The sequence below is a fragment of the Anguilla rostrata genome, chromosome 11 (assembly GCF_018555375.3).
Source record: "Anguilla rostrata isolate EN2019 chromosome 11, ASM1855537v3, whole genome shotgun sequence".
Lineage (NCBI taxonomy): Eukaryota > Metazoa > Chordata > Actinopteri > Anguilliformes > Anguillidae > Anguilla > Anguilla rostrata.
In genome coordinates, this window is record NC_057943.1 from 10,115,216 (window position 1) to 10,127,672 (window position 12,457).

Below are 12,457 nucleotides of genomic sequence, written 5' to 3' on the forward strand. Positions count from 1 at the left end.
GTCCATTTAATGGGCCTACCAGTCCAGAACTATGACCTCAATTATGGGCAGTACAATCCAATCCAATCTTCTCCACAAAGGGCCAATGTGGGTGCAGTTCTTTTTTCTTTTTTTTTTTGGCTCCCAGCACTAAGACACCTGATGCTACCTTCAAGGTCTTGATTGACAATCGTGGTAGTTAATTGGTTGAATCAAATGTCAGAGTACTGGCCTAAAAAAAAAACCCTATAGCCACCATGGCCCCTTCCAGATAAGATTGGACACCCCTGATTTAAGCGGATTCGTTGTCAGTTACAATACCACAAAAGTCTGTAGGCTTTTTTAATGTCTTCAAAAGTCAAATCTAGAAAACTGTAGCAAACTCTGCTGACTGACTTTTCTTCTGAATAGTTGGTGGTGGGCTGACCTAATGTAGTCACAGAAAAATAGAGATACAGACACTGATGATGCCCTGATTGGTGAAACATCTGGTCAATAAATCATTTTATCTGCTTACACGAATGTGGGCCTTCTCTATTTCTATCTCTCTTTTTGGCTGGACCACAACAGTGGGGCCAGCCCTATAAATGCGAATGTCTGTGACTGAGTGACTGAGTGGTGAAGTTACACCATTGGTTGGCCGAGTTATGAGTTACACCATTGGTTGGCTGGATGAAGTGTGTTACACCATACTTCAGACCGACACATCTGCACACCCATACACGGTCTAGTCATATACTAGGTTTTGACCGGGTCTTGTTAAAAGTCAAATCCACACTTGTTTTATATAAAGCATTGTATCGTGAAGTGCTTGTACTGTTTGTACTTTTAACGCACCTAACCATAAATGGAAAGAGAAGCATGGGCGAAAACAAATCCATGAAAGAGACAGTACATTTTCTTTACATAACTCCAACATTTTTAATAAATATTCGATATTTGGAATAACCTCGAGGTACACTGAGGGCTTTGCTTAGTGTGAAATAGCTGGGTGCATATCTGATCTACTCCTTTGACATTCTGTAGCAAACCACACCAGACAACCTTTTTTTTCTCTCTCATGCAAGTCAACGTTAGTTTAAAGCCAGCGTAGGTACAGAGCAGTCTTTTTGGTGTCAGTAGCCGTGTGCCTTCGGGGCAATACTATCCTTTCCTGGAATTGCATCCCAAGCCGCTGTAGGATCCAATCCGGTCCAATTTGCCGCCGAAGCAGGGAGAGCTGGATTTGCTGCGCGTGGACATGAGGAGGTCCTGTAGCCGGCTCCTCTGGGCCTGATAGCCGTCCCCCGGGCCCCTGAGGTCCGAAGCGGGCCCCTGGCCTCCTCTCTCTCTGTCCCACTCCGGCCCGGGCTGACCCTGCTCGGCCTCCTCCGGCTTGGCGTCCTCGTAATCCCCGGGGTTGTCCGCGACCTCCTCTCTGGCCAGCGTGTCCTCAAACTGCTCCAGCAAGCTCTGCAGGAGGGAGACGGGAACCCCATCAGCGTACGCTAGCTCACCGTTTCCAGTGCCTTTCCCTTTCTCTTCCATTCTGAGCCACTGAAGCAGCCTTACTGTGAGGGTACAATCATCTAATTTGTGATACTCCCACTCAAGTATCTAGCTCAGCCTATGGGCATAGAAGTGGTTTTGTGTTTTGCTACTTCTGCAATACGCATCACTTCTTGCTACCTTCCCGTTTTTTCATTTGATTCATGCGTGGGAAGAGCTTCTTAGTCAGTTGTACAGAGTTTTCCCGCTTAATTCACTCCGTAAACTTGAGACATTGAACCTGAAGTTCAGGTTTACCTCAAATATACCACATATTGTGCTTTAGTGCCTACGGGCCACAGCTTGTAACCAAGAGCTGCTCTGCGGAAATTCCTGCACAGTAAAATGTCCAGTCTTAATTCAGCTCTAACAGTCTTAATTCAACTGTTAAGAGTTCAATTAACATTGTTAGATTCGAATCAACACTGGATATTTTACTGCATGGTGATATATTGCTGTTTTGCCCTCAACTAATACTTTCTAAAGAACTTCCTAAAGCTAAATTTCTTCAGTTGAAGGTGGTTTGTTAAGTCCAACAGCAACTGTGGATGTGCATACAGAATTATCATGCCACAATACGGTGCCACTATAAAAGGCACTTTGTTTAACACGTGTAGAGATGGCTGCAAACCACGGGTCGCCGACCGCCATCTCGAACCTCTGGCCGTGACGGAACCGAGAGAAGCCTTTCCTTACCTTCAGCCTGGCCAGGTCGTTGGCCGAGTAGGGCCGGCTCAACAAGTGCGCCGCCACCATCGCCTGCTGGCAGAGCAGCGCGAGGAGCAGTCCGGTGAGAATGATCTTCCTCATGACGATTGCGTCTTCTTGGCTCTTCTCCGACGATGCCTTTTCCTCCTGGGTGCCTGCTCGCCTCCGCTCCGTCTTTTATAGCCCGGCCCCCCGGGGGGAACCGTCTAGCGTCCTCGGCTCATCATCTCGGTAATTGTCCGGGGTGCATTCCGACACCTCCCTCAGATAAAGCCGATGGAAGATTTCCTTTCAAGTGGCTGAAGTGATGTGCATGTGCTGATGAGTCCTCCGTGCCTACTCGTGCCTGGGGAGGGAGCGGGGGGTGGGGGGCGTGGGGGAGGGGGTGAGGAGGGAGTGTGGGGAGCGGGGGTGGGGGGTGGGGGAGGGGGTGAGGAGGGAGTGTGGGGGGCAGGGGGTGGTGAGGAGGGAGTGTGGGGAGCGGGGGGGGGGGGGCTGATCACAGAGGGGGCGGTATTGAGGCTTGAGCTCAGATGTGTTGTGCGGGGGGGGCATCCGGAACCCGACCGACCACGACGACACGCATACCTGGCGTGGCTCGCATGCCGAGCTCCGAATGGCTGCAGATGTGGCACAGTTACCTCACCTCCACGCTAAATATACCGCACAGGGTTTAAGATGCTGTTGTGTGACGTGCAGAATCTGACGTGAGTGTACTGGAAAAAGCTCATGTGTGACCCTAAAAAGCAGTTCTTCCGCTCGCTGCGCTGTTCTGGGTTATCTCGTAGCTCACAGCTTCCCCTTCCATTATCTTTGGCCTACATATGTGATAGAGCAGAGGTCAATTTTCAACAGGATTTAGGGTTACAAAATTATGGAATGATATTTCTTATCAGGCTAAAGAAAATCTCATCCTCCTTAAAACTTAGAGTAAATGTTTACAAAATAATTTAATCTCTGGTTTATAATTTTGTTTTCTTTTTCTTTGTATTGTTTCATCACTTCATATACATCAACATGTACGTGCTCCACTGGTTATGCCTTTCTTTTATTATTATTATTATTATTATTATTATTATTGTGTTGTCTTTTTGTGCAATATTGTGAACAATATTTTCTATTTAGAAAATATTTTCTCTTAGTTTTTCTATCTTTTTAATAATTTTTCTATTTAGGTAGATGCCATGAATAAGAGATCCTTTGGGGTTTTTGCGTCTCCCTGCATTATGTACTGCTTACCATTTTCCTTATAAACTAAACTAAACTAAACTAAACTATGTCTTCACTCCTTAAGTTATTCAGTTCGCAGAAACTAATTACGCAAAAGTTCTAGTGCTTATAATACCATTGAAAGTCTGATATACAGCCAAAGGCCGACATCCGATTTGCGACAAACTGGAGGGAGGGTCGTTTATAACGGAATGCGATTTATGTAGGACACGTGACTGCGGAGAAGGAACGGTAGCAGAAGAATTTCAGTCCCGGTTCATAATCGGGCCGTGCTTCAACTTTGATTCGAATTCAAATGCATGCTTGTCCTTCAGGGCTAAGTGGTGGAAACCATGTTATACTTGATAATAACACTGAATAATAAAATATATATATTGTATGTTAACTCGTGTAGTGTTCGTTCATCCGGTTTCTATTTCCTTTGTTTACTAAACCAGCCGGAGGATTTTTTTCTGTGTCGATCCTTTATGCTAATAGGCTATTGAAATTTATGTTTATTGTTCAATAAAGTACATTTGTGATTAAACCAGTACTTGTACCATTGGAAAGTTGACAGTATGAGCTTAATATTTAGTCCAATCAATATGCTATGACACGCGATCATGAAAGTAAATATGAAAGTATACGTTTTGTTAGCCATTGCGCACTCTCTCGCGCTGTCGCTCTCCAAGGTGCTGAGGGGGCTTGCTCTTTCACTCAGTTGTGAGTAGGCTAAGTAGGCCTAGTGCGCAGGCTCACGTTTTATATTTGCACGCTGGACAAGTATCCTGGGTGTACATTTATTTGTCTATTTATTTATTTAGCACTCTTTTCATGCAAAGCTCGGAAAGTTAGTTGACTAATAACGACTAGCAGGAAAAGTGTATGTATATTTTCGTCTTTTCGTCAGATAATTCAAAGAAACAAGTAATAACATTGTAACTAGTTCATTACTAATTCATCCTTTTTTCATTTTATAATATTGCAATATATATTTTTTTTTTTTATTACAGCGTTTCAGTCTCCATTAAAGTCATGAATGCAGTGGAAGACATCTACCCTTTGGTCGTTTATGAACCAAACCCTTCAAATACCTTTTTTTTTTTTTTTTTTTTTTTTGATGTAGTTTTGTAATACAGCACAGAATAATCCGGAATGCAAGCAATGTTTGCTCAAATATCAGTTTTAATTGTTTGAATTACAACACAGATACGGTCAGGTATAAATCACTTTTGATGTTTCATTGAAAATACAAAAGTATGCCATAAATAAAGTTTAATAAATATTTAGGAATAAATACACATAAATAAATATCAAGTTTAAAACTTCAGGTTTGTAATGACTCGGCAGTCTCAGGTGTCCACCGTGTAAGACTTCATCCCCTTTTCAATCTGAAAACACAGAGAGAATGAAATTAGCATGATGCCTAAAATATTCTGCTTTCGTTTCTCAAAGCGAAACGTAATCATTCAACAATAATTAAAAAACTTCCGCATAAGCATTGTTCCGGAATTGCAGAGCGTAAACTACATAATCTGATGATGATGAAAGACACAAATCGCTATGATTATAATTTTACATTCCCCGGCTTGTTGCTGTAGAAAGATACCGTAGTCTACTTGAATATGCAATCAATTAAAGCTTTTTATCCAACAAAACACTCGTGTATTTGGTTAGAACTTATTCTAGATAATAGGGAGCACTTGTCTATCCGCAACGGGGCCTTCATCGTGATCATAAATGTTGAATTGCAGACTTACTACGTTTGCTCACAGTCTTGCATCCCAGACTGCTCATGGAACCGATCCTGTCCATTTTCCGACCAAAGCACCCTGAATATCTCTTTGATGACGAGTCGCCACGGACAGCTTTCAAATCCTTGGCCGAAAGAAACTCTTTGGCTTGGTCGATTTTCTCTTGAGGTTGCTCGCTGCTTTCCTTTGTAGAAATGTTCTCGAAGTGCGTTCTTTCCGACATCTCGGCCTGATATGGCGTGACCTCTCTTGGTTCAAGAATGGAGTCCTCCAGTCGCTGAAGCAGCACCTGTAATGAAAGTTTGAAAAAAAACAATTTGGACTAATTTATACAGACTGACTACTTAATTTTACGACTGTTATTGTGTTCATTCTATGTCCATATTCCCAGGCCTATGTTAGATAACGGAACAGCCATTGTCGTATACAATATATTTTAGATATAGGGACTTCTTGCTTTCCAGTGTGTCCTCATTATTTCACACAAAGTGGTTTGCCTACCTTTAAGACATCCATGTCATCGTTGGTCCATTTGTCGCTGTACGCAGGATATGCGCTGAAAAGCTGTACATTGAGAAACAGCATAAAACAGAACATGGAGATGTTTACTGGCTGCATCTTAATTCCTTCTTGATAGATGACTGTAGACTACTGTAAAAAGTATATATATTTGCTTCTCTGAAGTTCTCGTGATTGTCTTCTCTTCTCGTTGGCTCTTTGTCTCTGTCTAAGCGCTGAGGACTAGGCCTTTTAAACGTTTAACTCTGACACGGTTGGCTATGCTGGGAATTTGAATTGCATACCGTCACCTGATTTTGATAAAGCAAGCTGTCGGAAGTGATTCCTTTTTAAGTTTTGTTTTATCATATATGCAACGCATCTGGGCCAGTGTCGTTTCAGCCCTTTGTTTAGAAACAGTATAGTCTTTGGAATGGGCTGCAGTTTGGGAAGGTGATTCATGTTAACTGCGCCTGCCGGCGTATACTGAATTTGGGCATATAACAGAGAGAGAATGCGTGATTGACGGGGGAACTTGAAACTGAGATATGTAAAAAAGATATTTCATCAGTTATATATTCTCAGAGTCAACTCATTTGCATGCCTCATCATGACGTTTGTCTTCCAAAATCGGTTAAGGCAAGATCACTTAATTGAGCTTCGAGTATGAGATCAAACGTTTTATTATTTCTGACTGAACAGACTGTCAGTTGAATTGACTGTCTATATTATGAGCATTTTATGACAATTGATGTGGAGAACTGGAATAAAAAAATATTAGTTTTTAACTTTGCTTTGAAAATAAATGCAGGCGTTTGCTGAGAGAAAAAAAGTTAAGTCAAGTTTATAACTTTATTGTCCCACCAAGGGAAATTTGTTTGCGGACAGGTTTAAAAACAATACATATTCATGCTAAGAAAGACGGCATCACATGGCACAAGCTGAGACGGTTAAGCAAATTCAGAGTGAATGGCTAGTTCTAATTAAATTGAGGGCTTAAAAATAGTATCTTCCATTGAACATTCAGAAGTGAATAAGAACTTGAAATAACTATTGAACTGCCATTTAAGGTTAGACCTACGTGCAGTATTTACGAAGGGAAATGAATCGAATTGCCCCGCGGGAATAATATATAATGTTTTTTTTCCTCCACTCGTGCTATTTTATATCAGGGAAGATACATACACGTAGAAAAGAAAACCAAGGCATTGACTCGGCCAGAACCGAAAAACTTATCCATCAAAACTTCCTCACTGCGACTTCATAATCTTTGTCAAAGTTGTTTATGCATGTTTACATATTAAGTGTGAAGGCTAGGGCCTATATCTAAAACAAAATACATGAAAATGATGGCATGTAAATATTGGTTGTTTTTCTTTAATTCATGATATAGGGGGAATAATTTGTGGTTAATGACTAGGAGATCTCGTGCATTTTGTGTGGAAATAATTCAGTATTTAAATATCACACCGAAATAGCCTGAATTAATGTACTTGTATACGCCTAATTTTGTTTGTGGTATGACCCTATCTTCAGTATCCCTAACCCATAAATGGCAGTGTTTATTTTTCACAAATGGACCATGAATATACCTCAAAATAATAACATCCTTCCACTTTATGGTGATGTCAGAAATACTGTTGGTTTATAAATCACTTAGTAATGCGACGAACTGTTGATTAAAAGTAGTTTATTATAAATATTTCAGTACACATATACAATTTAAAGTAGAAAACTATAAGACAATGAACACAAGTGGACTCTTTCAATTCTGTACAAACATTCAAAGCGAATATTGGCAAAGGAAAATAGCACTTTCTTTGGAAGCTTTTTATCCCACAGGAAGACACAAATAAATACACAGCTTTGTGGTATTCAATCTTGAAGACGTCCATTTCTGATAGAATCTCAGCACAAATTAACTCATGAAATTAAAAAGTCTTCCGCGTAAAGAAGGGGAACGTGACTGGAAATATGCATATGAACTGGAATAATGACAGGAACTCTTTTTGGGAAGAAAAAACAACAAACAAAAAACAAAAAACATTAAATTGCATCAATGTACTGGAAAACTATAATTATCATTACGTTTTCCTGCATAAAGGACTTAAAGGGACTGCTGTCGTCGTATAGTCGTGGTAGCCGTAGTCAGCGTGGTTGGTAATCTCCATGTTTGGAGATCAATTCCCAAATATCTTCTTCTTGGTACCTGGAGGAGGATAAGGCTGTATGTTGAAGACTGCAATGTCATTACAATCAAATGACAATCAAATTCTTCACAGAGGCGTAATTAGTATCACTAGCTAATATGTTCGATTCTACGCAGTATATGCTATTAAAGGTCGGAATATAGGCATCAAACCGTCGAGCGTAATTTATTTGTATGTCTGTCATACACCAATAAGAAGTAGCCTACATGTCCTTGTTGTGTGTAAGTTACTGGGGACCGTTAAATTTTCTTATAGGCTAGTTTGTTTAGCGGTCTCTTGACGGCCCAAGTGCGCTTCAGTGTTAAATCAACCCGTACAGAGTGCATATGGTGCCTCTTGAACTCGTATGTACTCTGTTAGAGTTCAATTAACATTGGACATTTAACTGTGTAGCTGAGGGCACCGTGCAAAAGGAAATATATATTGTGTATACGTGAAATGACGTTGACGGTTACCATTTTTCAAACTGTTGCATCCAAGTCCACTCCACGAGCCAATTCTGTCCATCCTGGTACCAAAACAGCTGTTGAAGGACTTGGCCGTTTTAGCCAAGCCAGCCAGGTCCCGGAACCGTGACCTCAAGGGACTTTCTGGGGCAATTCTGTCGACGATGTTCATGAGTAGATTCTCTTCACTTCGACGGAGAGCTCCGGGTGAAATTCCGGCGTCTTCTTCCTCCGCATCCATTTTCATGTCTTCAGATTCTGGGTAAACTTCGGGCTCCTCATTGACTGCCACCCTCTCTTCTAGTTGGTGGATGAGCTCCTGTTGTGGTTATGAAAGAGAGCAAGATCAAATATGTGACTGTGAAACTGAGCTTGAAGTAAAAACATTCCAGAATATAATCAGATGGGACACCCTTGAATAATGTTCTAAAAACTACAATAAATTCCCTGTTGTGTACATGCGTAATGTTAAAAATATGTGAGCGTCCCTGCTTAATGTCGTCTACTAATGTAAACGACTGCGTTACTCGTAATTACTGCGGTATAAACCTCATTTCCTTTTGGATTTCATCCCAGCGAGTGTGTCTTACCTTCAGATTTTCCAGCTCCTGGACATTGTTCCTGTTGAACAAAGGATTTGCCGCCACCATATTTTGTATTAGGATCAGTATAAAACATCCCAAGTAAATGCCAGACTTTGCCATTCTGTGACGATCCTGTTAAGTCTATAGGGTCTTTCAAGTTTATACGTGATACGCCGTTGAGATCTTAGTGAGCCAGTGAGTGTGAACTCCTTCTATATATGCGCCGACCGGTCCATATCTTTCACGCCGTGTTATGACAGAACTCATCTTGACATTCTGTCGCCTCTGTACTGATACGAGCGCCGGTCTCTGCTCTGAGCGCACTACCTTTTAAGATAATACTTGGACCAGACAGAGTTCCGTGCCGCAGAGAGCTTGCCTATTGGAGGCTTGGGAGAGCTTTGCCAACTTTGATTGAAAATAAGTGGGCTATTGATTACAGAACCCTCGTGGTGGTGATGATGATACTGATGATCATAATGATAATGACGATGATGATGAGGAGGAGAAGGATGATGAAGAATGTTCGGCGGGGGAGGGGGGGGTTCTGGGTTGGGAGTTGGGGGGCTGTAGACCATGAGAACGATGACGAGGCTGACAAGATTGTGTATGATGGTAATTGGCCAACGACCACATGTCTCACGTGCCAAATGACATTTTGCCAGCAAAAGGCTTGGGCACAGGCAGTGAACCTCATTCTTGGTGTAAAACGCATAATGCAGGGAGAAGCCGTTCTCTCGCGACTACGATCTGACCATATCAAAAATACTTTCTGAAGATTCCAGGATAGATACATATATGAGGGGGGAGACGTTACTGTTCTATAGAGCGCACAAATAGAACCCCTATTATTAGTAGTAAGCTGAGCACCAGGATGCACGGAAACATTATATCGAATTCTGCACAGGCGCATTAAATCACCAACAGTACAGTAATCGAATTTTTTTTTTTAAACCAAGGTTGAGGGAGGGGTGTATGTGACAACTATTTCCGTGAAGTCTATCAGTTCATGTCCCGTTAAAGGCCATTTTTCACAAAGTGTATTTGGCAGACCATCTTATAATATCTGATTTAAGTATCAGTGATTCTGACCGACTATAGTGTCCAATTATAGAGAATAAATAGTACGATTAAAACACGCCACCACCCACTTACTATGCAAAATATTTATTTCGCTCCAATATGATACTATTATATGTTTAAATACTTTATACAATAAAACACCAATATACAGAACAGTCAAACGTCTATTTGAAAATATGTATATTTATGTTTAAACAGTTTCCATTAGACAGCAAAAACACAAAATATATCTTCAATAAATAATATCATAAATACTATTGTAAACGTGTATGCAGTTCTTTCTGGGTTGAAGAGGTACGTCCTATCCGAAGAGTTCAAGTAAGGGGAGATTCATGCGCACTCATCAAGTTCCGTCATACCTGAGGAAACAGTGGAAAGTTTATTGATTACATTTTATCCACCATAAATTGCTTTACTCCTCATAGAGTTACAATAGCTGCATCAGGTGTGCGTTACTACATGTGATATTCCCAATGATCTAAAACAACGAATTAAATAAAATACTTCGATCATCGTCTCGAAACAGTTGTTGCTCATTTCTTACATTCTGATTCAAGGTTACATCAGTAAGTATACGACTCTAATCAGTTTCGCCGCTCTGTCGGTAGAATACTGCGCCAAACGAAGCGCACCTACCATTTAACAGCCTAGTCCGCTAAATGAACCAATCCTTTCGAGTCGGACGCCAAAGCAGCTTCGTAGACCTCCTTTCTTGAATCTGCTCCAGGACCGCTTGGAAGATGACAGAATGTCATCCAGCAGGCGTACAAGTGCGTTCTCCTTTGAAGAGAGCGCGGCATCTCTCGAATTAGGGTCCCAGGAATGCAAGGACGCCTTGGTGAAGGCTGCGTTCTCTGCGTTCATTTCTTTCCCTTGTACTTCAGCCTCTTCCGAGTCGAGATAGGGCGCATTGCTCTCTTCTTCCAGGAGCTCCTTGAGACTCTGGCAGAGTAATAGCAAACGGATTAATTGAAATAGCCTGATTTGTAATTAACAATGCAAGACGCCTCTCATTGAATGGATTTCTGCACTTTAGGAGTGGGAAAAAAACTTCCATATGTGGTTTAAAGTCTACAGTACTTTAAAGACTTTTTCTATCTAATTCCAAAATTTTAGTTGTAGAAGGAATATAACAATATTTAAATACAATAGCCTATGCCATAAAATGAAAACATCAAAATGGTGATCCTCGTGTGCAACTTTGTCTTGCGTCCTGTTTTATAAGTTAAATTAGCATTTACTGTAAATTCAATCTAAGATGAAAGATTCGTGGTATAACTACACTATAAGGGTATTATAACAGGTTCGTATTATTTTAATGCAGGCTAAACTTACCTGCAAGCTGGACACTGGTTTGCCCCCAACCAGGTTTAAAAACAGCAATGACGAGATGCAGTAAATAGTGATGTTTGATATCATAATTGAAGGGGGATGGTTCGTTTTCAGCTTTATGCTCAGCGTGGAGGAGACCTGTCGGCTGTGTGGTCCTATTAAATTCTCGTCCCTCTCCTTTGGTAGGGCATCGTCAGCAGGTGCGCTTTTATATCTGTGGTGGATTGCGTCACGGAGACCTGAGAAAATATCAACCATAAACCAGTTTAGGAGGAGAGGACCACACTTTGGGACTAGTTAATTAGTCTTGGAAATGTACAACGGACAAAACCTTAAATTATTAATGAGGGCTTTTTAAAATCCTAATTAAGCAATTTACCATATTCGGGTCATCATAGCTCGGAGACTACTTCAAGATGATTGTTTCCTGAGATACTGAGTGATACTTGAGAGAAAGACCTATTAACTACCTATATTAGTGTATGTTCACCTTAAACTCTCTAAAGTCGCCTCCGTTTTGATTAACCTATATGACATTGCCTTGACGTTTGTCTGTTTTCATACTTTTCATTCTCCGCATTCTACGTCATCTTTCAAGTCACTGCAACGTTAAGCAACGATGTGGACAATTGTTAACTATATGTCCGGAGAACAAAGCGAGAGTTGTCATGGTTGTGGTACTTTGCACCCAAGTCGGTGAAATTGGGTGCTTCACATCCGTTTTCATAACTTTTTTGTATCTACATTTTATATTCAGGCACAACCTATAATGTTATGACATTACCTTTAGCCTAAGTGATTTTTTTTTTTTTTTTCCAAATTTAATTATGGTTCATCCAGAAACTATCTGAAAAATATAGCACTTTCATTATCATTAACAGTGCTAATTAAAATTCAAGGGAAGCTTTATTATTTCGTCCTGCCAGTTTGCAAACAGACACACATTGTAGTCAAGCGTTTTCCATAGAATTAGGTCATTAACGACAGAGCTGTCCGTTTTCATGTGCGTGTCTGTATGGGATGTTATTGTCACATACTGTAGGTCGGGCAGTCAGCAAAATAACAACAAGAAATGTACTATCTCAGGTTAGAGGCCAGGCATAGGATAGGTTTCTCCTTACAGACAC

The 12,457-nt window shown here is 40.9% G+C and overlaps 2 protein-coding genes and 1 long non-coding RNA gene across 3 annotated transcripts; all 3 read right to left on the reverse strand.

Moving 5' to 3' along the window:
• Positions 1 to 875: 875 nt before the first annotated feature.
• Positions 876 to 2,379, reverse strand: nppa (natriuretic peptide A). Its single transcript, XM_064297791.1, has 2 exons — positions 2,203 to 2,379; positions 876 to 1,431 (listed from the first exon to the last, which is right to left on the reverse strand). The coding sequence occupies exons 1-2, from the start codon at positions 2,314 to 2,316 to the stop codon at positions 1,123 to 1,125; spliced, it is 423 nt and encodes a 140-aa protein (XP_064153861.1). The 5' UTR covers positions 2,317 to 2,379; the 3' UTR covers positions 876 to 1,122.
• Positions 2,380 to 4,590: 2,211 nt separating this feature from the next.
• Positions 4,591 to 5,910, reverse strand: nppb (natriuretic peptide B). Its single transcript, XM_064300218.1, has 3 exons — positions 5,679 to 5,910; positions 5,184 to 5,466; positions 4,591 to 4,814 (listed from the first exon to the last, which is right to left on the reverse strand). The coding sequence occupies exons 1-3, from the start codon at positions 5,793 to 5,795 to the stop codon at positions 4,810 to 4,812; spliced, it is 405 nt and encodes a 134-aa protein (XP_064156288.1). The 5' UTR covers positions 5,796 to 5,910; the 3' UTR covers positions 4,591 to 4,809.
• Positions 5,911 to 10,861: 4,951 nt separating this feature from the next.
• LOC135233872 (uncharacterized) lies at positions 10,862 to 11,595 on the reverse strand. Its single transcript, XR_010323984.1, has 2 exons — positions 11,334 to 11,595; positions 10,862 to 10,940 (listed from the first exon to the last, which is right to left on the reverse strand). It is a non-coding gene; the product is annotated as an uncharacterized LOC135233872 (long non-coding RNA).
• Positions 11,596 to 12,457: the final 862 nt, after the last annotated feature.

Coding starts and splice junctions, on each gene's coding strand:
- nppa (XM_064297791.1), bottom strand. CDS start 2,316: ATGAGGAAGATCATTCTCACCGGACTGCTCCTCGCGCTGCTCTGCCAG. Junction 1,432..2,202: donor ACGACCTGGCCAGGCTGAAG/GTAAGGAAAGGC, acceptor TCCCTCCTGCAG/AGCTTGCTGGAGCAGTTTGA.
- nppb (XM_064300218.1), bottom strand. CDS start 5,795: ATGCAGCCAGTAAACATCTCCATGTTCTGTTTTATGCTGTTTCTCAAT. Junction 5,467..5,678: donor ATGACATGGATGTCTTAAAG/GTAGGCAAACCA, acceptor CTTTCATTACAG/GTGCTGCTTCAGCGACTGGA.